Source organism: Pseudophryne corroboree, chromosome 7, assembly GCF_028390025.1.
Source record: "Pseudophryne corroboree isolate aPseCor3 chromosome 7, aPseCor3.hap2, whole genome shotgun sequence".
Lineage (NCBI taxonomy): Eukaryota > Metazoa > Chordata > Amphibia > Anura > Myobatrachidae > Pseudophryne > Pseudophryne corroboree.
In genome coordinates, this window is record NC_086450.1 from 147,725,299 (window position 1) to 147,751,707 (window position 26,409).

Genomic DNA, 26,409 nt, shown 5'->3' on the forward strand with positions numbered 1-26,409 from the left:
GGATACGCAGTCGTAGATGACCAAGGTACCATAGAAGCAGAACCGCTAGGCCCACCACACTCAGCACAAGTTGCTGAACTGGTTGCCCTAACCAGAGCATGTGAATTGGCTAAGGGCAAGTCAGCCAATATCTACACAGATTCTAGGTACGCATTCGGAGTAGTCCATGATTTCGGAGCCCTATGGCGCCTCAGAAATTTCATGACGGCAGCTGGCACACCCGTAGCGCATGCAGCCCACATCAAAAGACTTCTAACAGCGATACAGGAACCCGACAGAGTGGCTGTTATCAAGTGTAAAGCTCACACGTATAGCCAAGACCCGGTATCACTTGGTAACAGCCGAGCAGACGAAGCTGCTAAATCAGCAGCCGGTACCCCCATACAGACAGACACCACACAGCTGATGGTATTTAATACTGTAAACACACAGAAATTGCGTGAAATGCTAAATTTGTGTTCCCCACAGGAAAAGGCAGTTTGGAGGTCAAAAGGATATGGCCAGGAGTCCTCAGGACTCTGGACAGATGGACATGGTAAACCAGTGGCACCCAGAGCATACCTTCCAAGTCTAGCGGAAGCAGCACATGGGCTGACTCATCTAGGCAAAGAAGGGATGTGCAAGCTAGTAAGAGCTTATTGGTGCACCCCAGGATTTTCTTCCCGTGCGGGTAAAAGAGCGATGACATGTCTCACCTGCTTGAGGAAGAATATCGGAAAGGCAATACCAACAGAACCATCCCATATCCCTCCGACAGATGGCCCTTTCCAGGTAATACAAATTGATTTCATACAATTGCCACCTTGTAGAAATTTAAAATATGTTTTGGTCTGTATTGATGTGTTCTCAAATTGGGTTGAAGCATTTCCCGCGGCCACAAATACCGCTGTATTTTCTGCAAAGAAAATTGTGCAGGAATTTGTGTGTAGGTACGGTATCCCTAGAATAATTGAGAGTGATAGGGGTACCCATTTCACCGGTGAAGTCTTTCAAACAATGTGTAAGTTGATGGGAATTAATAGTAAGCTGCACACTCCGTACCGCCCCCAGGCGAGTGCGAAGGTGGAAAGAGTTAACAGCACTATTAAAAATAAATTGAGCAAGGTAATGACTGAAACAGGACTGTTGTGGCCTGAAGCTTTGCCAATTGTATTATACAGCATCAGAACAACTCCCAGGTCCCCTCTTAATCTGTCTCCTTTTGAAATTCTGTTTGGTCGACAACCCCATGTTATGATTAACCCCCAGGATGATTTGAAATGTAACAATGAAGTAACCGTAAAGTACTTGGTTAAGATGAGTAAGCAATTGAGGAATCAGAATGATAATCTAAAGTTGGTGATTCCTGATTTGCCAAACAGTAATTGTCATGACATTGAACCTGGGGATTATGTAATGATACGGAATTTTCTACGCTCAGGTTGCCTTATTGACAGATGGGAAGGACCATACCAAGTCTTATTGACCAGCACAACTGCTTTGAAGGTTGCCGAGAGAGAGACTTGGGTCCATACGTCTCATTGTAAGAAGGTTGCGGATCCAGAAAGGTCCCGTGACAAAGAACAGACGGTAGAGGTTGTATCACTAGAGTGTCTGTTCAGGGAAGAGTGAGACGACACCTGAGCGTTGAGAATAATAAGACCAGAAGCTTGTCGAGCCAGATTTCTTTTTCCCATTTGTTATTTTCTCCAGTTCCCACCTCCCTCCTATTTCCCTTCCTCCTTCTTATTTTCTCCTTTTACTCCTCCAAGATGGACTTGCCCCAAGAGACTGTGATACGGATTTTCCTGTTAACCATGATGTTGACCAGAGCAGTCTGTTTCGGTGAGAGTACCATGGAAGTCGAGAAAGGATCTGGAATGGGTTCTGATGGCCAGGATGAAGGCGTAGATTTCCAAGAACAACATAATCACAGAGTAAAGGCGAGTATCAGAAAACGATCTGCTACCATTGACAATAGAAGGAATTGTGAAGGATTGTTAGCTGAAGAGAACTGCATCTGTAGACACTGTGACAGTATAGTCGAGGATGGGTGTATCAAGAAATGCCAATCCAGTTTTAATATCCATATGGACCGGCATCCATTGAGTGACTATCACTCCTTAGTGGGTAAAGTGTTAAATCAGACAGATTGTTGGGTATGCTCTCAAGTACCTCAAGGCCATAGCAAATCAGGACTAGTACCATTCCCTTTAACTGTAGGAGAGGTACTTGAGCTAAGCGGTGGGAGGCCGGTGGACAGGAGGTTTAATATCTCTAGTCCTCCTAGTTTGAAGCTCCACCAGTATCATGTGGATAGATCCTTAGTATGCTTTAACATTTCCAATCCCCGAAAGCCGGGAAATTGGGAAGTGTCATGGAGTAATCAAACCATGACATTTTCACATAGAGCCGACAGATTGCCCGTAGATACAGAACTTATACGCCAGATAGCCGACCATAGGAAATTCTTTCGGTATAGGTACACCTTAGGAAGTAGGATCATGCGAGTTGGAGAAGTATCACCAGGATACTGTGCACAGATCGTACAAACTGATACGTGCACTAAACAGATGGGAGAATTAGGGTTAGGAGAGTTCACATGGAAAATTTGTAACATGGTAATGTCATACTCCGTCCCATATGTTCTCCCCGATGATGCATATTTTATATGCGGGAGGAAGGCGTATAAGTGGCTTGCCCCAAACTCAGAAGGGTTATGTTATATTGGAAAAGTACTGCCTGAGGTAATGACTGTATCCCACACTAAAATGAAAGATATTCACCGTGGTGCCCAAGCTCCTTATACTCACACCCATTACGAGCACGTCGTTAAAAGGCAACTGATAGAGAAAACAGAGCATCCGGCCTCTGATTTGATCCATGAATCCACCGGGATTCAATTCCTTCTCGCGATGGATATCACTCGTACCGCCAGGGGAGTGATAAATTATAGGTATATATCTGCGCTTGCAAATTTATTAGACAATATCACTGAAATGTATGACGACACATTCAGGTATACTGGAAGAGAGTTACAAGCCTACAAAACAGAACTGGTTCAGCATAGGATGATTCTCAATTATCTCACAGCAGTGACAGGCGGGTATTGTGTCACCTTGGCTACTCAATATGGAATAAAGTGTTGCACGTATATTACAAACAGCACTGAAGACCCGGTCGAGGTCATAGACCAAAAGATGGATGACATTTTACAATTAAAATGGGAGTTCCGAAGGAAACACAATCTCACCCTTGCTGCTGTGGGTAATGAGCTGACCAGTTGGGTGTCATGGTTGAACCCACGAAATTGGTTCTCTGGTTTAGGAGAATGGGTCCAAGGTATTATTATGGATGTAGGGAAATTTCTTTTGTGTATTCTGGGTGTCATCATATTGGTCGGTCTGATATTTAGATGCGTTCGGGTTTTAGCGAAGCGTAGAAACAGTACCAGGGTGATGAGTCTAAGGAGCGAGGACACTGTACTAACAACGACTAATTTGATTTATGACCCAACGATAGAGACAATGTTGTGATGAAAATGTGATTCCACGGTCCGTTTCTTTCACCCGTTTCTCCTTTGTTTTCCTCCAAGGTACAAAGACATCCGCTTGGAAGAAGAATTTGACAACCTTTTACACAGACCATTGATGGACAATGCCATAGACCCCCATTTTCCCTAGTGACTTTAACTTTTACGATAGCCCAATATTTTAAAGATTGTAAGTCTATGGACATTGAGAAAGCTTTTTGCTCAGCATTTATAGCAAAAGCATCGGGAGACTACAGTCAACATGTACATCGAGACAAGACATCAGACAAGACCTCAATCAGCAAATGTATATTAAACTCACATAGTTTATGACTGCATTTACCATAATTGCTTCTTATCTTCACCACTACAACCTTCAGGTAATGACACACATAGTCGATAGGGAATATAGGCACAGATATCAGCACTCACATATTCCCCCAATCATGTATCATCAACTAAAATGTGCTCCCCAATTTTGTTGCAACCAAAAGCCGAAAAGAGCTCGGTAAAGTTTGACAGCCCATCCACAGGCCCTTAATACGGGATAAGAAGGAATTCAAATGTATACTTCGCAATACCTTGAAGCTTGATTTAAAACACGTACAGCACGATGATACATGACCCCTCAAACATGGACTCATACACACATGCTTCTACTATTTCAGTAGGTCATATTTTTTTTTTCCCACCTTCTTCCCTTCACCCTTACCCAATCATAGAAATGTATTACATATGACATATATTTTTCTCTTTTTGAACTGTTTTAGGAAGTGGCAGTTATTGATGACTGCCAAAGGGTGGACTGTCAAAGTCAGAAAAATATCATGCTGCACGTTGCCATATATTCACCTCATGCACTTGCCCGCTGCACATGCACTTTCTCTGGCGTGCGTGCACATATTCGCAGTTGCGTGACGGCGCCCCTACGGGCGTGCGCTTGAGCGCATGGTATGTGCATTTACGGTAGAGTTTGTGTGCGTCTAACGAGCGACTCAATCGCTAGATAATAAATCCATATAGCAGGTTTTATAGGTAATGTTCCCCTTAGTGATAACTGTAAGTTTGTTTAATGTGACTTGTTCAGGGACATAGGAGTTCCTCTTTACGTGGTACAAAGGGTCTGATTAAGGTAGAACAGTTGTGTCTGGTACCTAACCGAAGAGTATTTTAATAGCAACAATCCGGTGTTGGATAGGTAAAGATTAATCGCTCCTGCGTATAGTTATGGCCATTAGTAGATTCTGGACATTTCATATATTTGCAGTTCATTATCCATGCGGCGGGAATCCGGCGATTCCATCCCACCTGAGCAGTTTGTAATAGTCACAGCCCACCTGTTCAAACTAACCTATGACCTTTTGTTATGATGCGAGGAGACATTCCTGTGTCCAATGAACAATGAGATTATAGGTCCCTTTGTAGTGTACTGTATGCAGTGTATATAAGATCAGCCAGCCTGGGCAGCTCACTCTCTGACTCTCCACAAACGGTTTTCATATTGACTAACTTGGAGCTGGTACCAGAAGAAGCTGCGCAGCAATCGTTCCCAGTGTGTGTAAGTAATTCTCTGTAATCAACTCGCTCTTTGTTTGTATTGGCCATTCATTCTCTCTCTCTCTCTGTTATAGTATAAGATTGTAACGTTATTGTATATTTCTGTCTAGATATTCTGTTAAAATTATATGTTAGCTTGTAGTGTATGACTTGTAAACTGTTTACCCCTTTTCGATATAACTAAAAGCTTCTTAGTAAAGGTGTTGGAACCTTAGCACGGTATCGTTTGTTCATTACATTGCAGAGGGTAATAGGAGCGTCTCGATCGCTCAAACAGCTTTAGGATTAACAAGGTTAAGCAGCGTTATATCGCTGCAGTATTTCAGTACAAGGTTTACAGCATAAGAGTATCCTTTCTGTGTGTTACATTCAAGGTTTACTGATTGTCATCCTGTGAGCGTCTGCGCCGCTCGTGATCTCCTCGTGGTCTCGAGCGTCCGCTACGCTGGTAGCGTAGCATTACGGTAGTCGCCCGCCTATAGCGTGCTCGACACCACGCATTAAGCTGTGAGCGAGCGTGCCGCATGTGCGTCTCGATCACGGCCGAGCGTATGCTACGCTAAGCGCGTACCCTTACGGTACCCCATACGCCAATTGCGTACTGAGTCTCTTACCCATATAGTGAAGGTTATAAGGTAATCATAATCAGCATTATCACCAGCGATGTCAGCAGGGGTGAGCGGCTTTCCATAGGACGCTATGGAAAGCCGCTCACCCCGCCGTTCATCTACTGGTAATACCAGTAGATGAACGGCGGCCGCCAGCGATGAAGCAGGAGCGCGCATCAGCGCTCACCGCACATCATTTGGGCATACACACTGGGAGGCTTTGAGCTGAAAGCAGCTCAACACACCAAAAGTGAGCTGCTTTCAGCTCAAAATCGCCTAGTGTGTATGGGCCTTAAGAGAGTTACTAGGAGATGGTACATATTACGTTCTGAAACACTGAAATGTGACCAGTTAGTCACAGACAGAAAACTTGAATATTCCCCCCAGATAGCTTTAATATACACCACATACTGTAATTAAATATACCCTCACACTGCATAATAATAGGTAATAACAGACAGACAAAAGGGTCCTGCTTGCAAGTTTACAATGTATAGGGAAACCATTAGTAACCCCCCACCCCACATAATAATACACCCCCAACCCTCAGATAACATTAATAAACCTTCACCCCTCATAATTATACACCACCTCCCAGAATTTTGTGAGCTCCATAGCATCATCCTGAATGCTTCTAGAAAGACACCCCTTTGCAGCAGTTGTTAATGTAGTGCCCTAGATCACAGGTTCTAAAACTCGGTCCTCAGGATCCCACACGGTGCATGTTTTGCAGGTCTCCTCACAGAATCGCAAGTGAAATAATTAGCTCCACCTGTGGACCTTTTAAAATGTGTCAGTGAGTAATTAATACACCTGTGCACCTGCTGGGTTACCTGCAAAACATGCACTGTGTGGGGTCCTGAGGACCGAGTTTGAGAATCTGTGCCCTAGATCATTTTCTGAACCATCGTACTGCCACAGTTCATATTATGTCACATTGTAATTCTGTGCATTTTGTTATCAAAGTAAATGTTTCTAATGTTGAGTGTTAGTGTATGGCTGCCATAACCATGCGTGGATGCTTTTGGCGCATGGATATTGCAGGTTTGCAACACTGGTAGCAAATCAGCTGCAGACTACCAGTGACTGAAAGTCTGCTGACATTTGCGAGCCTCCTGCTAGGAGCTGTGGCGGCCGACTTGGCAACCCCATGAGTCACGCTGCCGGCCGATGGTGTTCCAGGTGATCTGATGCTGCATATTAGAAAATAAAATCTCCAACCACATCTGAATCAGGATTACTGTGCGATTCATCCAACTTCGCATACGCTGTGATTTTTCTAGTGAGTGCATTTCACCAGTGGATTTGGTTACAATCTCAGCATCACTCCCATGTGTGCCGCAAGTAATATTTAAAGATTTTCTGTGATAAAGATAAGTTGATGCCCTTAGATACATCAAACTGTTTTAGATTACGTTAAAAAAAGTTTGTTTTCTTTTAAAAGCCAGGTTACTAGCTGCAGAGATGCGCTGTGTGTGGAGCGAATCTTGCATTTTACCACACTGTGCATGCTCCAAAACTGACAGTTATAGGCGATACAGAATAGGAGGCATTCTGCTATGACTGAAGGAGCGCAGCTGGACTATAATGGGGCGTTCTCATGTAGGCAAGGTTCAGGACGATGGAAATGCAGGCTATGCTGAGTTGCAGGAAGCATAAATATTACTGTTTTCAGATCCAGCTTTTGCACCTACCCAACAGAGAGTGGACGGGAGCACTGCAAAAATGCATATAACTCTGGAGACGGATGTACAGTATATACTCACTCAGACCCTCAATCAGCATAGATCGCTAAATTGCAAAAACGCAAATTGGACAATTATTGGCAGACTGCGCATGGTCAGTGAAATGCCATCACAAATTGATTGACAGGAAGTGACTGTTTGTGCGAGGTAACATGACGCTTGTTGGGAATGGTTGGGAAAACGCGGGCGTGTCATGGCCATTTTCGGGGCATATGTCTGACGTCAGCTGTGATAGTTTTCAGTTAAAACCATAGCGCCGGTCGATTGCATCTGCATTATTCTGAGTAGGCATGGGTAAATTGCAACTGTCGATGGTACTCTGTTTCGGCGCTGTGAATGCATACGCAGAGTTGCAGTTGCATCAGTGGGCGTCTTTTACCATTTCAGGGCGGCACTAAACATGCGATTTTTAGCAGTAGCAGTTTTGAGACAATAGCGATCCAAGCTGAATGACCCCCTTAGCCCAGTACACTCCATGCAGGAGCCATTATGGACTATTTACGTTCAACTGTGCATTATGCACATTATGTACAGTATTATGTACATGTTCTTAAAATGACATTACATTCTGATCAATGTCAAGCCAAATCTTACTGATGGATTCCTATTCTGCTTTATCCACACAGCATCACTTTCCTTTGTTGTGTTTCTCTTTTTACTGTTGGAGATATATTTACAAACTTCTGCAATGTACAAGGCCAGTTCTGAAAGCAAAGTGAAAAGAAATAATTATGGAGATTAGTGGCAGCACAAAGACAATGTAATTACCACAGACAAAATGCTCAGTACATGTCAACAGATCACAGTCTGGAACAATAAGTGTAATTCTTTCCTAACAAACCGGCACAATGTCTGCCATGCATTTTTTATGACGGAAATTATGTTGGATCTCAGAATAATAATAGATTTTACTTTGAGTAGAATTTTATGTGGGCAAATGACTTGTATATACAGGCTGGGCCTCATTTATTAAAGGTAAAATGGCCAGTGTGTAGTACACTGCAAAATACTTCTTGGTGATATTACTTGCCTCCATGTATGCTGCCATACCTAGATCTTTCATTGGTGCATTTTGTGGCCAGTGTGTGGAGAGATGGGTGGCACTTGTGTATTCTTTGCAAAGTATGGAGTAGACCATCAGTGCGCCAAGTTTTACGGAGAAGGTTAAAAACAAGTAAATCAAGTTTATTGAATATGGGTAAAGAGATGCACTTTTAAAAAAAAAATCATGTATTTTTAATAAAAAAAAGTAAACAAGTGAACAAAAAGATCAAAAGTCATCCAATAAACAAGTGATATAACAAAATACTATGGTGTAAATTAACTAAAGCTTCTAAAACAGAGAATTGGTGATGTTGCCCATAGCAACCAATCAGATGTTGTCTATCATTTCTCTATTGCCTTTTAGAAAATGATAGACAGCATCTGATTGGTTGCTATGGGCAACATCACCAATTCTGTTTTAGAAGCTTTAGTAAATTTACCTCTATGTGTGCACATGCAATTTGTCCATGTGTCATTACAATAAGGTGTAGTGATAATAGCAGACAGTTCGTCATACGTCTGTACGACAATTGGTACATACAGCTTGGTGAATGAAAATAAAACCATAATATATAGCAGACACATGCGTATAACAGTAGTAAAGCCATACAAAAGTAACAGAACAGTTCAATGCTGTACAATGGTTAAGAAGGAAAATGATTGGCTCAGGCCTGACCAAGCATACCCCACCCGTGGGGGTAAATTTACTAAGATGGGAGTTCTATTTAAGATGGGATGTTGCCCATAGCAACCAATCAGATTCTGCTTCTCATTTATCTAGCACCTTCCAGAAGATAATACCTGGAATCTGATTGGTTGCTATGTGCAACATCCCATCTTAAATAGAACTCCCATCTTAGTAAATTTACCCTGTGGTGTCGGCAATTTAAGATATCTATGTGACTGTAGTATCGCCATCTAATCTGCACAGTCTCGAATGACACCACCTGTCCCACTTAAAGAGGATTCACTTTTCGCTGTGTACCTTGCTGTGTGCAGTGGAAAAGCTGGGAAATCGGCATCTGCCAGATGAGAACACTTTGGTTTACTGTGAAAGAAAGGATCTCTGGACTCTCCATCTCATCCCTAATAAAAGAGAACATACCAACAAACAGGGACAGAGAGAAATTCAGGCAACAAAGAGGCAGATCATAAGCATTCACTAACTGTAAATATGAAGACACATCTAATCTCCGCCTCCATACAGTTATAAGCTTATCGATATGACAACAAACCACAATCCCAAAATTGAGGCCACAATTCAAATGACATTTAACACACAAGCTGTCCCAGCCATAGGGTTTATAGGCCGCCACCTTTACTGTAGTTCAACGCTCCACTATTTGTCCCTAAGCTGACGACTTCCTATGGTACTACCTAAGATCAAATTTGGAGGGGCGACGCTGTGGTGAAGTGGGATCATTTGTCTACATCTGGTGGTTCTTCCACAAAATTGTTTTGGATTGGTGGTGTAGATGCAAGCCTTATTATTGATTTATTTAAAATTTCAGTTTTGAAATCTTCCTGGTAATTCCTTCTTGATTGTCCACTGGAGGGGCTAGAGAAACATTCTGAAGTAAAAATCCATACAGATTCTCAATGCTGCCAGATGCTTGGTCGCCAGCTACTGGGCGCATCTTGAGCCCACTATTGATATCCTTAAGACAATTTGGCTTCTAACAAGAAAATCTCTGATTATTTACTGTATATAAGTAGCATCAACTATACACAGGTCGGATGTGTCTGGTTCATTATAATAGTTTATCCCTTCAAATAGAACCGTCCCAGGGCTTTTCAGATCTTTAGATGCAGACACATTAATTTGTGCTAGATTTTCTTACCTGTCTGCTACATGCTAATGTTTCAACAGGTAGAATTATGGGGGTCTCAGTCTTGCCTATATACCCCCCCCCCCCTCTTCTGTATCTTGTTCCTCTCTACAGCAATGTATCTGTATCTAAGTGATCTTTATTTTTGTATTCCCCATGCTACAGTACATCGGTTATATGTTTAAAAAACCTAGCAAATTAGATGGGTTCCCAGCTCAATGATCTCTGTGTATTTGGTTGCTTGTTTACATGTTTATTCTATTGTTATATTTTTGGCCTATGGCAACTGCGGTTATAGTATAATATTATATCGTTTTTTAAAACTATAAAGTAGTTATGAAAGTTCTTTTTTATTATTACAAAGAGGTTGACTAGAAACCTCCTTACTTGATAGTGTGATATACAGTAAGTGTGACCTTGTGTGACTGTCTTTGTTCTGTTATAGGACAATCTGTCTCTGCAGAGCTCTGTGTGGATGAGCCTCCCGTGCAGCTGGTCTGCAAAGTGCCGTGCAGTCTGGACTGTGTCATTAGTGAGTGGTCAGCCTGGTCGCCGTGTTCCCGTTCTTGTTCTACTAAAAATGCAGAGGGGAAGCAGAGCAGAACCAGATCAATCCTCGCCTATCCCGGAGAAGGTGAGCGAGCTGAATGACTTACAGGCTGTGCTTGTACTAATTACAGATCTCTATTTCATTAAGGATCGCATTTTTTGTGAATTTCTGTATATTAGTATGTAACATGCTACCTGTATTCTCAGTGTGTCCGTTTACATTGCAGATGATTCTGCGGTCATTTATCCCAATAAAAACTGCCTCTTATGTTTGCATATTAAAGAGTTACAGTAATGTCCAGCACATATGTTGAGGAAGTAGCAAGGACCTATGGATCAGTGATCCGAACATTACGGAGCACAGCGCATAGGAACAGATAGGCATGAACAATCCCAGATCAGTTACAATATTTGGAGTATTTATAAACAATGTGGAAAATGGCGACTAATCAGCCAGTCGCTTTTATGGTATTAGATCGATTTTGTTTTGCTCACTTTGGGCCTAATTCAGACCTGACGCTGCTACAACAGCGGTCGCAGACTGAAGCCCGGTGAGGCGTGCGCACACAGTGAGTGTGATCACCTCTGCTTGATTGACAGGCAGAGGCGGTCGTGGGGTATATCGGTGGCGTGTCCGGACCATTTGTAGGGCGGGCCACGGTGGCTGCGTGATGTCACATGCAGCCACTGCGGCCCAAAACATGGCAGGTAGCCACCTGCCTTCGCAGCTGGGCTACGTAGGCAGGGGGCTACTCAGCAGGTTCAAAACATCGCCGCTGTGCGATGCTTTTGCATGTATGTGGGGGCAGGATTCCAGCATTTTGATCGTAGATGTGCAGTTTTGCGGACATCTACGATCTGGTCTGGATTAGGCCCTTTGTTGTTTCTTTAACCAAGTTGTTTTCAACAGACGAAGAAGAAAACAAAAACTTATATTGTATTTTGAAAGTGTCTGTAGCTGCAACTCCATAAATTGACTTACATTCTGCATATCCCAACATTTCTCAATAGAAAATTACTGGCACAATTTTGGCTCAGGCCACGTCACCAATTGACCATACCAATGTTTATACTGTGGGCAACAGTCTCCAGTACCTATCGAATCATTGTGCTGCATTTATGTTTCAGTTAAAATATAGTTGAGGTCATTTCTGAAGTGCAAACTAACCATTGGTCAGTATAAAGTAGCCTTGGTGGTGCATATGTATACCAAACAGGGAATTAAGTTCATCCCAGTCGCCCCAAGGCAAGTTGGAGTTTGGTGCACCCCCCACCCCTTAAAAAAACAAAAAGAGAGAACAAATATGGTGTGTATGTGTGTGTTTGTTTAAACACACACAACTTACATAATTATATAGACAGCACTCTCAGCCGGTCTACAGAGACCAGAGACCGCAGTGAATTGGCAGGGCTCCAGCTGTGCTGTGTGACAAATGGCTGGTGAGTCAGGGCCAAACTCATGAGATTCGTCCATCTACAGCATGCAGAATCAGCGTTCACCAGCGGGTCCCATCTCACAGTCCTACAGTGGCGGCGGGTGTGCTGTAGAGCTCCGTTGGAAGAGCAGAGGCCACACTTGGATCCCGCTGTGAATCACACAAGTGCTGCTGTACATGTAGGTGCCCCTTCAAGGCTTGGAGCCTGGAGGCAGGCAATTCCATTGCCTCTGGGAGTTACGCCCCTGCTACCAAACCAGATGGCTTAGCTTGTGGTGGAGCAAAAGACTACAAAGGGCGAGAGTTGAGTGGAGTAACATTGTCCCTTGTAATGTACAAAAAAGGCACATGGGGGGACATCATTTTGAGTGAAATTATTGTAATGGATATGAGTGGAGAGAATGCATGAATTTCCCTTTACAAAAGGAAAGAGGTCTTGCACAAACACTGAGGTTACAGTCTTATTATTGTATAGCCTACTAAACTACTAGACATGCATGTTTCTACTGGACAGTCGTTTAGTTTACTTTGCCCCCTCTTTTAAATATTTTAGAAGGTTGACTTTTTAGAAGGAACAAAAAATGATTATGATCTCCAAGAAGAATGACATAAACTCTTGTGCTGCAGGTGGGAAGTCTTGTCCTTCAAGCCAAGCATTGTATGAGTATCGGTTGTGCAATGACCATCTCTGCACAACGTTTTACTGGCAGACATCGCCATGGGAACCATGTACCACAAACACACAGATAGCACAATTAAATTTCACCGTCAGCCGGAGCAAAGAGAATACGTGTGGTGTGGGAGTACAAACCCGAATAGTTTTCTGCATGAAGAACAGTACAGGACAAGCCACTGGTAAAAGGTAACTTACACAAACCATGGGGATTTTAATTTTGGGTGTGAACTGTCAAATATTATATTAGCTACAATAATTAACTTTGGAATCACGTTGCAACAGTCATCATTAGTATCGCACTTTCACCTACTCCATTGTGGGTGCAAAAGATCCTTCAGAAATAAGCGTCTCGGTGACATACGCATGACTGATAATAGCACAGAACTCTGGGTACCTGTCCACTATACTCTTATTAAACAGATTTCTTGTGTGCCTTCACAATGTCACATCCCCCAACCATCCTGCTTATGGCAGGACAGCTGGGGTTTTTAGCAGTTTCCTGTACAGCTGTGCAGATCGGTTCGCCAGAAATCCAAATCCACCTGAATTTTGTGGATCCGAACCGAACCAAAACTTGGTCCAGATCTCTCAAAGCGATTCAATCCGAGTCCAGGTTCGGATCTTCCCACAGTTTGGGATTTGGATTTTAAATCTGAATTTCGGGTTTTGGACTGCAAATATTACATGATTTTAGCTGTTTTATTGATTTTTATCTATAATTATCGATTATATCAATTTGTAACCGAACCAAAAAACGAATATGAGCCAAAATACTTGAGTGGTTTTGCCAATACCATATTACGATGAAGAATTGGAACCAAATCCAAAATATGGGGGTCCACACACATCTCTAGTGTTCTGTTGTCCCCCCTGTAGGCCTTAGTGTTCTATGGATGGCTGTTCTGCTGTACACATGCATTTAAACATTGCAGGGCTGATCCTGGGGACTAATAAGGGAGCAATGGGCACGCACCCAGATGATGGGAACAGGGGGTAATGAAGGCCACGCCTCTTCCTACATGGTCATGCCCCCTTTTCTGGCACATGCAACAGGTCTTGATTTCAAACTCTTAAATGTTGTGATGTACTGTATGCATTGTAGCTGCCCAGTTAACACCCAGAAATGCCTATTTCACAGACATGTGCAATGCATATGAAATTTACTAAAAATCACTAGATGCGTCTACTTTTAAACTTGAGTGCAACTCAAAATCAGTCCCACAATCCTTGGCAATGTGCTGTGACAGGGGCGGGGCCTAATGACATTAAGAGCCCCCAGAGCAGTCATTCACATCTTCTCTCTGGGCTTCTCCTTGAGAGGAGAAAGATAAAGTAGGCACATTTAGGTAAGATTCCCCCCTAAGTTTGGGTAAGGGCAAGTAATATCTCTTTGTGGTGCAGATGTACTAAGCCTTGGAGAGTGATAAAGTGGAGAGAGATAATGTGTCAGCTCCTGTCATTTTTCAAACACAGCTGAAACATGGCATTTAGGAGCTGATTGGTACTTTATCTCTCTCCCCTATATCACTCACCAAGGCTTAGTACATCTCCCCCAGAGTGTATGTACTCAAATAACAGGCCACTAAATCATCACTCAGGACCTGATTCTGATTTGTATGCAACACAACTGAGAGATTATTGGAAGACTGCGCATACACCGTGATCACACTGCGCACACGTCAAAGTACCTCTGTGATGCCACTTGCAGTGAGGATTTATTCACAGAGTGATTGACAGGAAGGAACTAGGGAGTGGCAGCAAAAATGGGGGCGTGGTGATGCAATCACATGATCGTAGCCCCACCCCCGCTTTGCAATGCCCACATTACGATTTAGCGTGAATCGCATCATCGCCCCACCCCCTCCTCCTGTGTGTAACGGGATTCCGTGGGGAGTGGGTGGTAGTGAGCGGTGGAGTACAGGTGCGGCGGGGGCATGGGGGCGGGGAGATGCAGGAGACTTGCCCAATTCCCTGGGGGGCCGGGGGCATCCGATTTTCGTGAGCCCTTTCAAGGAGAGTAGGCACGTATGCCTCAATTTGAAAGTGCTTCACAGTGAAACATAGGGTCCTGTATTACTCTAATCTTTTTGTGGGTTTTATTATATAAACAGAGGGGGTGACGCACCCTAAACCAGTTTATAGCCTAGGGCCCTGTTTGGGTCTTTATCAAGCACTGCCTCTGCCCAACCTGATTTAAGGCTCTGAAAATGATGGGAGTAAAGTGCTGAATGTGTATAGTATAGGGGAATTTATATTATGTCCATTGTTTTATATTAAAAATCTACTTATGATATGACAACGTTCTGTTCTAAAAATGATCTTTCCCCTCTATCTGAACATTTGTGGACCTGATCATGCACCCACTGATGCTAAACCCCTCTCCTTTAGCATCAGTGGCGAGCCCGCAAGGGGCTCATTTGCGCTCGCCACACTGTCGGTAAGCCGGCGGTCATGCTCCCGGCGCCGGTATGCTGGTCGCCGGGAGCCCGACCGCCGGCATATCGTAGTGAACCCATGCTGGGTTGTCTTCAGTATGCCGACTGACGGGATCCCGGCGCACAGTATACCGGCGCCGGGATCCCGACAGCCGGCATACCGACACTTATTCTCCCTCCAGGGGGGTCGTGGACCCCCACGAGGGAGAATAAGTGTCGGTATGCTGGCTGTCGGATCCCGGCGCCGGTATACTGTGCGCCGGGATCCCGTCAGTCGGCATACTGAAGACCACCCAGCATAATACTGTGCCCACTGTCACTAGATTACTGTATCATATGCATTCTTCATGAATACCATGTATAACTTTGTCAGATGAAAGTTGTGGGATGAACTGGGAAGTCTGTAGGCTTGTCTTCTGCTTGCAGAATTTAGCTCATCTAGATCAGGGGCATCCAAACTTTTTTTGATGTAGTGGTATATTGAGAAAAGAACTTTTAAATGAGGGCTAGCATCTTTTTTTCTCAGTTACCCTCAAAGCATTTGGGAAAAGGGGTTCCCCAAATTCATAATATGCTACACAGTAGTGCCCCTGTAAAATGTGTCAGATATCCCCATTTCATAATATGGTACATATCTTTGCCCCAAAATATATAGTATGTCACAGAATAGTGCTCCCACTTGGTAATATGCCAAACAGTAGTGCACCAAATAGATAAAATGCCTCAGGATAGTGTGTACAATGCACAATATGCCACATATATGTACCCCAATCTCATATGCCATACAGCAGTGCCCCCAATTCTCAATATGCTACACAGAAGTCTCCTAAATTAAATGTACTGAACATAAGTAAATATGTGTGTGTACTTCAGACAAGGTTGGTTCAGATGCAGAGGCAGTGGCAACATGCTTATTCAATCTGAAATGGGTGTGGAGGCCAAGATCTGTGCTGAAAGAGGCACAAGCCTCATTCTATCCCCAGAGTACAGTAGGCAATGTGGCACAAACCTCCTCAGCTCAAATAACTCTTGTCCGATCAAAGCTCAGCATATTATGCAGGGCACTTTCTGCAGTTTCATACAGCGGGCACCCTGCTAGAAGAACACTGGTGCTTGATGGGAGCAGTTGTTGGCTGCTTTTGATCCGCAGCCCATAGTTTGGACTCTCCTGGTCTAGACTATAAACAACATTTCTTTCACCTCTGTTAATGCTAGATGACACAAAGTATTACTGTATCATACATTTTTTTCTCATACGTCCTAGAGGATGCTGGGGTCGCTTCAAGAACCATGGGGTATAGACGGGATCCGCAGGAGACATGGGCACTTTAAGACTTTCAAATGGTGTGACCTGGCTTCTCCCTCTATGCCCCTCCTCCAGACTCCAGTTTAGAATCTGTGCCCAGGCAGACTGGATGCATACTGAGGAGCTCTACTGAGTTTCTCTGAAAAGACTTTATGTTAGGTTTTTTATTTTCAGGGAGCACTACTGGCAACAGTCTCCCTGCTTCGTGGGACTTAGGGGAGAGAAGCCAGACCTACTTCTGTGAGTTAAAAGGCTCTGCTTCTTAGGCTACAGGACACCATTAGCTCCTGAGGGTTTGGAACACTAGGTACGCCTAGGGGTTCATTCCCAGAGCCCGCCGTCACCCCCCTTGCAGAGCCAGAAATCAGAAGACAGGTGAGTAGAAGAAGAAAAGAAGACTTCAGTGACGGCTTCTGAGGTACCGCACAGCGATCGCGCGGCGCGCCATGCTCCCACACACACACACGCAGCGGCACTGCAGGGAGCGCGGGGGGGGGGGGTGCTCCCTGGGCAGCATATAAATCCTCATATGTGACTGGCAAAGAGTGGTATGAGTGCCTAGGCACTAAATCCTAACCCCCGCCAGTATAAATATACTAAAAAATAGCGGGGCTGAAGCGCGCCATTAAGGGGGCGGGACTTAGCCCTCACAGCTCTCATCAGCGTCATTTTCTCTCCACAGAGCTGTAGAGACGCTGGTCCTTCCTCACACTACTGTACACATAACAGAGTGAAAAACGAGGGGGGGGGGGGGGGCACAGTTGATTTGGTGCAAGGTAAGTTAATTAGCGCTACTGGTCTGAGGCATTATATAAGGTTTTCAGAACCTGGAGTGAGCGCTGGGTTGTGAGCTGGCAAACTCCCTCTGTGTCTCCCTGACAGACTTTACTGTGGGTCTGTCCCCTATATGCCTGATGTGTCGGTGGGTGTTTGGTACACGTGTGTCGGCATGTCTGAGGCTGAGTGCTCTTCCCACAAACGGCTGTGGGAGTGACCCTGTCGGCACCGCTGACTCCTGATAGTGCTTGGTACATGTGTGTCAACATGTCGGTGGCTGAATGTTTTTTCCCAAGAGAAAATAATAGTAGGGACACAGACGTGTGTGGTGGGCCCTGTCGGCACCACCAATATCTGACTGGGTAAAAATTTGCATGATAATGTGATGCATATCAGAAAGGGTCTATATATGTATATATATATATATATATATATAGTAAGGTTGCATATATCTGTGTCCCAGACACAGACGTAGAAATATCTATGGAAGAATGTCATGTTCATAGCTATATTTCCCTCAGACCCCTGGCGGTCGCAAAAATGGTTATTTTGCCCAGTTACTACTCCCTGATATCGACACGGATACTATTTCCTATGTCGACCATAATGTTTCCTGATTAGATCCACACAAAAAAAAAAAAGAGCATTCAGTACATGATTAGTGCACATTAAGGACGTATTAACGTCACTGAGGACCCTGCTGTTCCTGACAAAAGGGTCTATATATGGGTATATATATATATAGATATATATTATATATATATACATTTATAATGAAAGCTGAGGTAACATTCCTCCTTCTCATGTGCTGAGCACTCTGTGTGAGAAAGTCTGGGTCAGCCCTGACAAGATGGTTTCAAATCCTCAAGTGGGTTCCGATTGTTTATTCTTTTCCCGCCGCGGACAGAATAAAGTGGGAGTCACCCCCTGTTCTGCACGGTGCCCTGTCACAAATCAGCGGTTCGTATGCAGGAAGATACGTTATTTTCTAGTTATGTGTCCACGCGTACGTTGGATAGACCTGCCATTACATGCGCATGGGGGAGTAGTAGTATTCAAAAATGGTCGTGTGCCTTGTCATCCGATATAGATACCCTGGGGAGAGATGGGATACTCCTAACGTTGGGTCATATCAAGGACACTACTGCATACTTTCGCGCGACTACAAGGAATATAGGACTATTGGGTTCACAGGCCAATTCCATGGCGGTCTCGGTTAGGAGGGCGTTGTGGATTCACCAATGCAATGCTGATGCTGACTCCGAGAAGAAATGGAGTCTCTGCCTTATGAAGGTGAAGCCTGGTTTGGTGACGCCTAGTTAATTTGATCTCGACAGCTGCCGCTGGTAAGTCTACCTTCTTGCCCTATGTTCCCTCACAACGGATGATGACGCATCATTGTCGGATGCAGTCATTTCGGCCCAATAGATACAGATTCACCTTTCTTCGCAGGTAGAGGAAGGAGAAAAGGGAAGAGGTCCGCAACCTCTTCAAGATCAATCCACTGCATGACGCTGGGACTCTCTTGCGGGAGTCCACACAGGTGGGGCCACATCTAAAAACTCTTCAGTCAGTCCTGGAACGGACCTGGATCCGTGGGTTTTACGAATAGTGTCCCAAGGGTACTTACTGGAGTTTCCAGACGTTTCCCCGTACCAATTTTTCAAATTACAGATTCTCCTCTGGACGGGGAGGTAGTGTGCGACACAATACAAAGGTTGTATCAGGATCAGGTTATTGACCTGGTTTTCCCCTGTCACAACAGGGAGAAGGTTTTTATTCAAGCATCTTCGGGGTCCCGAAGCCAGACAGCTCGGTCAGACCAATCCTAAATCTGAAATCCCTCATTTTCTACTTAAAGAAATTCAAATCCAAGATTAAATCTCTCAGGGTAGTGATCTCGAATCTGGAAAAAGGAGTTTTTTTCATGGTCTCAGTAGACATAAAGAAGGCCTAATTACATTTTCCTCCGCATTAGGCTTGCCTGAGGTTTGCAATTCAGGGGTGTCATTACCAATTTTAGACGTTGCCGTTGGTCTGTCCACGGCTCCTAGGATTTTCACCAGGATGATGGTGGTAATGATGGTTCTCGGTCGCTAGTAAGGAGTCACAATTATCCTGTACTGGGATGGTCCCCTGATAACGGCGAGGCCAAGGAACCAGTTGGTGCAAAACATTGCACTCTCCCTGACAGTTCTTTAACAACAGGGTTAGCTCCTGAACTTGCCAGAATCACTGTTGGTCCCAACAACGCGGTTGTCTGTTTTGGGAATAATACTAGTCACGGAACTACAAAGAGTTTTTTCTTCCAGTGGAAAAGGCTCTGGGGATCCAGAGTCTGGGCAAACAAATTCCGAGACCAGCAAGAGTGTAATTTCATCAATACATTCGGTTGCTGAAAAAGATGGTTGCAGCCTACGAGGCCACTCAATTTGGCAGTTTCCATGCCTGGGTGTTCCAGAGGGACCTGTTAGACGAGTGGTCCGGTTCCCACCTACACATACACCGGAGGATAATCCTGTCTTCCAAGACCAGAATCTCACTCCTGTGGTGGCTGCGCAGTTCTCACCTCCTAGAGGGACGCAGGTTCGAGATTTAGGACTGGCTCCTTGTGACCACGGATGCAAGCCTCCGTGGCTGGGGGGCAGTCACTCAGGGGGGAAAACTTCAAAGGAAGATGGTCAAGTTAGGAAACTTGTCACCACATAAATGGTCTAGAGTTAAGGGCCGTTTACAACGATTTTCTACAAACGAAAAGCAGAACAGCAATGGCAGAAGCCACAAGGATTTTCCGCTGGGCGGAAAAACATACAATCGCTTTGTCAGCGATGTTCGTTCCAGTAGTGGACGACTGGGAAGCAGACTTCCTCAGCAGACGATCTCCATCCAGGAGAGGGGAGACCTCCTCCAAGTAGTTTTCGAAGGGGTGACATGTCGTTGGGATTTCCTCAAGTAGGAATGATGGCGTCTCGTCTCAACAAGAAGCTTCAGAGTTCCAGGTCAAGGGACCCTCAAACAGGAACAGTGAATGAACTGGTGACACCGTGGGTGTTTTCTGTCTGTATATGTATTCCCTACGTTTTCTTACGTTCCAAAAGTTCTGGGTTCATAAAAAGGAAATTCGGGTGAGCCTCATGGTACCAGACTGGCCAAGGTGAGCTTGGTATCCAGATCTCAGGAATTACTCATAGGAGATCCCTGGCCTTTTCCTTTGCGTGAGGACCTGTTGCGGCAGGGGCCATGCGTGTATTAGGACTTACTGCGGCTACGTTTGACGACATGGCGGTTGAACTCCAGATCCTAGTCCAGGCTTTTTCAACCAGTGTGCCGTGGCACACTAGTGTGCCGCGACCAGTTGCAAGGTGTGCCGTGGAGCCAGAGCAGCTTCCTGCACCTTCAGAGTGAACTGTTGGCCCGGGCTCTTCTTAGAGGATCAGTCGTACACTGGCCGTGACCTATGCTTTGAAGACGCGGTGGTGTAATATCATAGGTCTCGGCTGCCGCCTCTCACCACCCAGCCAGCCCACCCACCTGCATACACATCTTCCAGTTCCCGCCTGCATACACTGCTTTCCTTGCCCACCCACATCCACACCTGCCCGACAGCCTGCTGCTCAGTATTCCACTATGAACCATCCCCGCCACTGAGGGACAGGGAGGAGGACAGCTGACCGGTAGGGGCTAATACTGTATATCTGTTATTTTATTTCTCCTGTGGGGAACAATAGGATTTCAATAAGATTTATGTGGGGAGAATAAGGATTTATGAGGGGGAACAATGTGAATAATTCATGTGGGGAGCAATGTGATTGTTTTTCTGTGTAGGTCAATGTATGTATGGAATTTTTTTTTACTGTGAGGGCCAATGTGTGTTTTTTGTTTTTTTCTGTGGGGAACTGATGGTGTGCCTTGGGAATTTTAAAATATTGTTCGGTGTGCCGTGAGTAAAAAAAGGTTGAAAATCACTGTCCTAGTCCGTAAGGGTATTCCCACGGAAGTAGTTCCCACACTTATTCGGACTAGAAAAGGGGTAACGTCTAAACATTACTACCGTTTTTGGAGAAAATAAGTTTCTTGGTGTGAATCCAAGAAGACTCCTACGGCAGAGTTTTCAGCTATTAAGATCGGCCTTATCAGTTTTCTTTCAGAATCAATTGGACTCCCTGTCAGAAGTTCAGACTGTCGTGAAGGAAGTATGGCACATCCAACCTGCTTTTGTGCCCCCAGTGGCACCAGGGGATCTTAATGGGTTGTTGCAGTTCCTTCAATCACATTGGTTTGAACCTTTATGTAAGGCGGAGTGAAATTCTTCACTTGTAAAGTGGTCGTCAGGTTGGCCTTGGCATACGCAAGGCGAGTGTCTGAGTTAGCGGTCTGATCTCACAAGAGACCTTATTTGATCTTCCATGAAGATAGAGCAGAGTTGGAAACTCGTCAACAATTTCTACCGAAGGTGGTTTCTTCTTTCCACATGTACCAACCTATTGTGGTGCCTGTGGCTACGGACGTCTTTGCTGAATAGGAGTCTCTGCATGTGCTCAGAGTTTTGAAAATGTTGCCAGGACGGCTCCGTTTAGGAACACAGGCTCTGTTTGTCCTGTTTGCTCCTGGCAAGATTGGGTGTCCTGCTTCCAAGCAGACCATTGCGCGCTGGATCTGTGGTACGATTCAGCATCCTCATCTTACGGCAGGATTGCCGTTACCGAAATAGGTGAAGGCCCATTCTACTAGAAAGGTGGGCTCGTCCGGGGCGGTTAACCGGGGAGTCTCGGCATTGTAACTTTGCCGAGCAGCTATTTAGCAAACAATTGGGCTAAGTTTTACAGTTTTAATTGGCCGAGGTTGACCTCACGTTTGTTCATTCGGTACTGCAGAGTCATCCGCACTCTCCCGCCCGTTCTAGAGCTTTGGTATAACCCCATGGTTCTTGAAGTGACCCCAGCATTCTCTAGGACATATGAGAAAATAGGATTTTAATACCTACAGGTAAATCCTTTTCTCTTAGTCCGTAGAGGATGCTGGGCGCCCGTCCCAGTGTGTACTGTATCTGCAGTTATTGTTTGTGATTACACACAGGTTGTGTTACGATTTTTGTCAGCACATTGCTGCAAATTCTTCATGCCGTTGGCTTGTGTTCTGTTGAATGCCATGTTCTGCGGCATGCTTGAGGTGTGAGCTGGTAAGATGCTCACCGTGGTTTAACAATAAATCCTTTCCTCGAAATGTCCGTCTCCCTGGGCACAGTTCCTTAAACTGGAGTCTGGAGGAGGGGCATAGAGGAAGGAGCCAGGTCACACCATTTGAAATTCTTAAAGTGCCCATGTGTCCTGCGGATCCCGTCTATACCCCATGGTTCTTGAAGTAACCCCAGCATCCTCTACGGACTAAGAGAAAAGGATTTACTGGTAGGTATTAAAATCCTATTATTTCCTTTAGACAAATGCAAAGATAAAAAAAAACATTAGTGTGAAGTTCTTTATTGTACGATACTCCAGGCCCCAGCAATGAATTTGTCTTTCTTGTTTTGGGAATTGCTAGTAGTCTTCCTATTTTATATTTTACTATTTAACCTGTATTCTCATTTCCAGGTGCCCAGAATTTAGCAAACCTGAAACAATTCGCACCTGTCTACTACCCTGCAAGAGAGACTGTGTTGTGACTCTCTTTAGTGAGTGGACCTCTTGCCTGAAAACGTGTCAGCCTGGTGAGTGCACTGGCTCAGTCATAACTAACCTGGTGAAGTTCTTCCATCAGATTCCATCAGATTCATCACTCACTCAGGGCTACATTCAAGTGGCAGGGACTTATAAGCAAAATACAGCTGTATAGAATGTTCTGTGAAAGTGAAACATAGTAAGATATGAAATGTATGGGGCAAATATCAAAGTTAATAATTAGGCTTCGGTTAATAAATATGTCTGCTGTTTTAAATTTAAGATATATACATACCTCCCAACTGTCCCGATTTTCGCGGGACAGTCCCGTTTTTTGGGGACTGTCCTGCTGTCCCAGCCGCGGGCCGCAGTGTCCCGCGGTGGGAGGGGGCAGTTGGGAGTCTCGCTGCCCTGCTTAGCAGAGCAGCGGTGAATAGTCGCTGTGCGCATGCTCACAGTGTCTATTCACTGGAGTCAGAGGGAGAGGGGACATGCCCTCAGTGATGAAAATGGGGGCGTGGCTCACGATTGTGGGTCCTCCCACGAAACCACGCCCATTTTCTTAGGCCACACCCCTTTTTCGGGAGCCTCTCTTCTTACAAATAGAAAGTTGTGAGGTATGTATATATACTGTAGGTTGGGTGGAACTAGTGAACTAACAATGCTTTGGGACCTACCTTACTGGGACCTATATTTATTTGCATAGTGATTAGTCCAGCCCCGGATTAGTACACTAGCCACATAGGTATATCATTTATCTCAGTAAAGTACATTGCTAATTACAACAGTGGGTGCTGGCTATCCCTGCAACCAAGGATGGACTGGCCCACAGGGGTACAGGGGAAACCACCGGGGGCCCACTGCCTAGGGCCCCACCTCCTCCTCTAGGGATCAGATTTCAGACTGTGCACTTGAATTATACATTATAAATGATACCTTATACTGCGCATTACTATGGTGTATTATTTATAATGCATTGCTGTTATTAATGTGGTATATCAGCATGCACGCACTGTCAGCATTTACTCTATATATTTATCAAGGGGCCCAGACCATGCACTCTCTAATGGTTAGCCAAGCCTACGTGGTGGCTGGCTACACCCCCTCTGGAGACTAGCCACCCCCAAAATATGGGCCCTTACCACTGCATTCCCCAGTGGGCCCTTCATGCCCTAGTCCGACACTACATACAACATATTAGCCACGTTTTACATTTGGCTCTAAATATAAGACCTAAATAAATCAATAGTGAACTGAGTGCTGAATGTACAATGAACCTGAAAGGACAGTAAAGATCCACTGTTTCCCCAGGCTATGCTGGTTGAATATTCAAGAACTAATGAAGGGATTTACAGTGTGATGTACACCTAGAATGAAATCTGCAACATCTGTGTTACTATTACTTGCAGCAGAAAATACCTGCACAATTATAGAAAGAAATGGCATAATGTTCCTGGGGAAAGCGGGTTATCTCAGCATGCGAGATGGAATTATCTGTGTAAATAGCTGTGCCGAAAAAAATAATTTAATAGATGATAAAAAGAAATAAAAAAAACTTTGTTATAGCCTTTTTATTTTAACAACATTCAGAAGAAATGTAGAACATATAAAACTTTGTATCAATTAAAATTCAAATAAACATGTAAGCAGTTTTAAAGTCTCCTCACAAGCTACAGATCTGCAATACTGCAGACAGCTAACCAAATTAATTGGTATAATGTCACCAGGGAGTCATGATAGATCAGGATCAGTTGCACTTATAATTATGTCTTTATTAAACCATAACTAAAAATTATTCAGACAACTGCTTTTGGAGGCATAGAATGGCATTATGTTATTCGATGCTTAAATCAGTTGTCGCTGATAAATGAACATTATGATTTAAATAAAGAGACTGTTCACCGGGGCAGCACGTAATGTGTAATGGTTAGCATTACTGCTTCATGGGTTCAATTTCCACTATTGCCCTATCTGTGTAGAGTCTGTATATTCTCCCAGTGCCTGCGTGGGTTTTCTCCGTGTTCTCCGGTTTTCTCCCACAATCCAAAAATATACTGGTAGGCTATATAGCTCCAACAAAATGAACCCTAATGTGCGTGCATGTACATGTGGAAGGGAATATAGAGTGCAGTGGCAGATTTTACCTATGGGCTGCAGGTAAAATCCGCAGCCTTACTCAGAGTCAGTGAAGCTAGATGCAGTCCGTGACTGCACTGGCTTCACCGTGACAGCCAGTGATTTCCTATTGGAAACCCTACCTGTCAGTCACAGACAATATAGGCAGTCCCATTGGGTGGTGTTTCCATACTCTGTAAGTGCTAGACCGGGCTGCAATAAGCAGAGAGCTGGCTTCCTGTAGGAAGCCACTCCCTGCCTTTAGTGCAGCCCAATCCAGCTTCTATGGGCTGCCGTTGGTGCAGTCCATAAAAGTTGAAGGTCTGTGCATGCGCAGTCGCACTGCAGCGTCTGCGCCGGTCCCAGCACTTGCCAGATCCATTGCACGGGTACCAGGACCCAGGGCTTGCTGTCTCCTATCCTTTCTGGGCATGGGGGTAGCAGCAGCCCTCCTACCACATGTAAGTTGGAGCCGCTGCTGATATAGTGTAAGCTCCACTGGGGAAGGGACAAATGTGAATGGCCAAATATTCTCTGTAAAGTGCTGCGGAATATGTGTGTGCTTATGTAAATGAATAATTAAAAATAAACTGGCATTTGTGCTGTGTTTGAAATACATTGGGGATAAGGTTTATGATGTGCACTCGTGAACTGTAAATAAGAATTTGTATTTGTCTTCTTATTATAAGTAGTGATGTGCACCTGAAATTTTTCGGGTTTTGTGTTTTGGTTTTGGGTTCGGTTCCGTGGCCGTGTTTTGGGTTCGGACGCGTTTTGGCAAAACCTCACCGAATTTTTTTGGTCGGATTCGGGTGTGTTTTGGATTCGGGTGTTTTTTTCAAAAGACCCTAAAAAACAGCTTAAATCATAGAATTTGATCCCATAGTATTATTAACCTCAATAACCATAATTTCCACTAATTTTCAGTCTATTCTGAACACCTCACACCTCACAATATTATTTTTAGTCCTAAAATTTGCACCGAGGTCGCTGGATGGCTAAGCTAAGCGACCCTAGTGGCCGACACAAACACCTGGCCCATCTAGGAGTGGCACTGCAGTGTCACGCAGGATGGCCCTTCAAAAAAATACTCCCCAAACAGCACATGACGCAAAGAAAAAAAGAGGCGCAATGAGGTAGCTGTGTGACTAAGCTAAGCGACCCTAG

At 44.5% G+C, this 26,409-nt stretch overlaps 1 protein-coding gene across 5 annotated transcripts in view; it reads left to right on the top strand.

Annotated features, from left to right (window-relative positions):
- Nucleotides 1-26,409, top strand: part of THSD7B (thrombospondin type 1 domain containing 7B) — a 1,210,507-nt gene that overhangs the window by 701,067 nt on the left and 483,031 nt on the right. For all 5 annotated transcript variants that reach the window (XM_063933719.1, XM_063933721.1, XM_063933718.1 and 2 more), the window contains 3 exons: nucleotides 10,740-10,928; nucleotides 12,907-13,141; nucleotides 23,062-23,177. In XM_063933719.1, coding sequence (XP_063789789.1) covers nucleotides 10,740-10,928; nucleotides 12,907-13,141; nucleotides 23,062-23,177 — 540 coding nt within the window. The remainder of the gene's footprint in view (nucleotides 1-10,739; nucleotides 10,929-12,906; nucleotides 13,142-23,061; nucleotides 23,178-26,409) is intronic.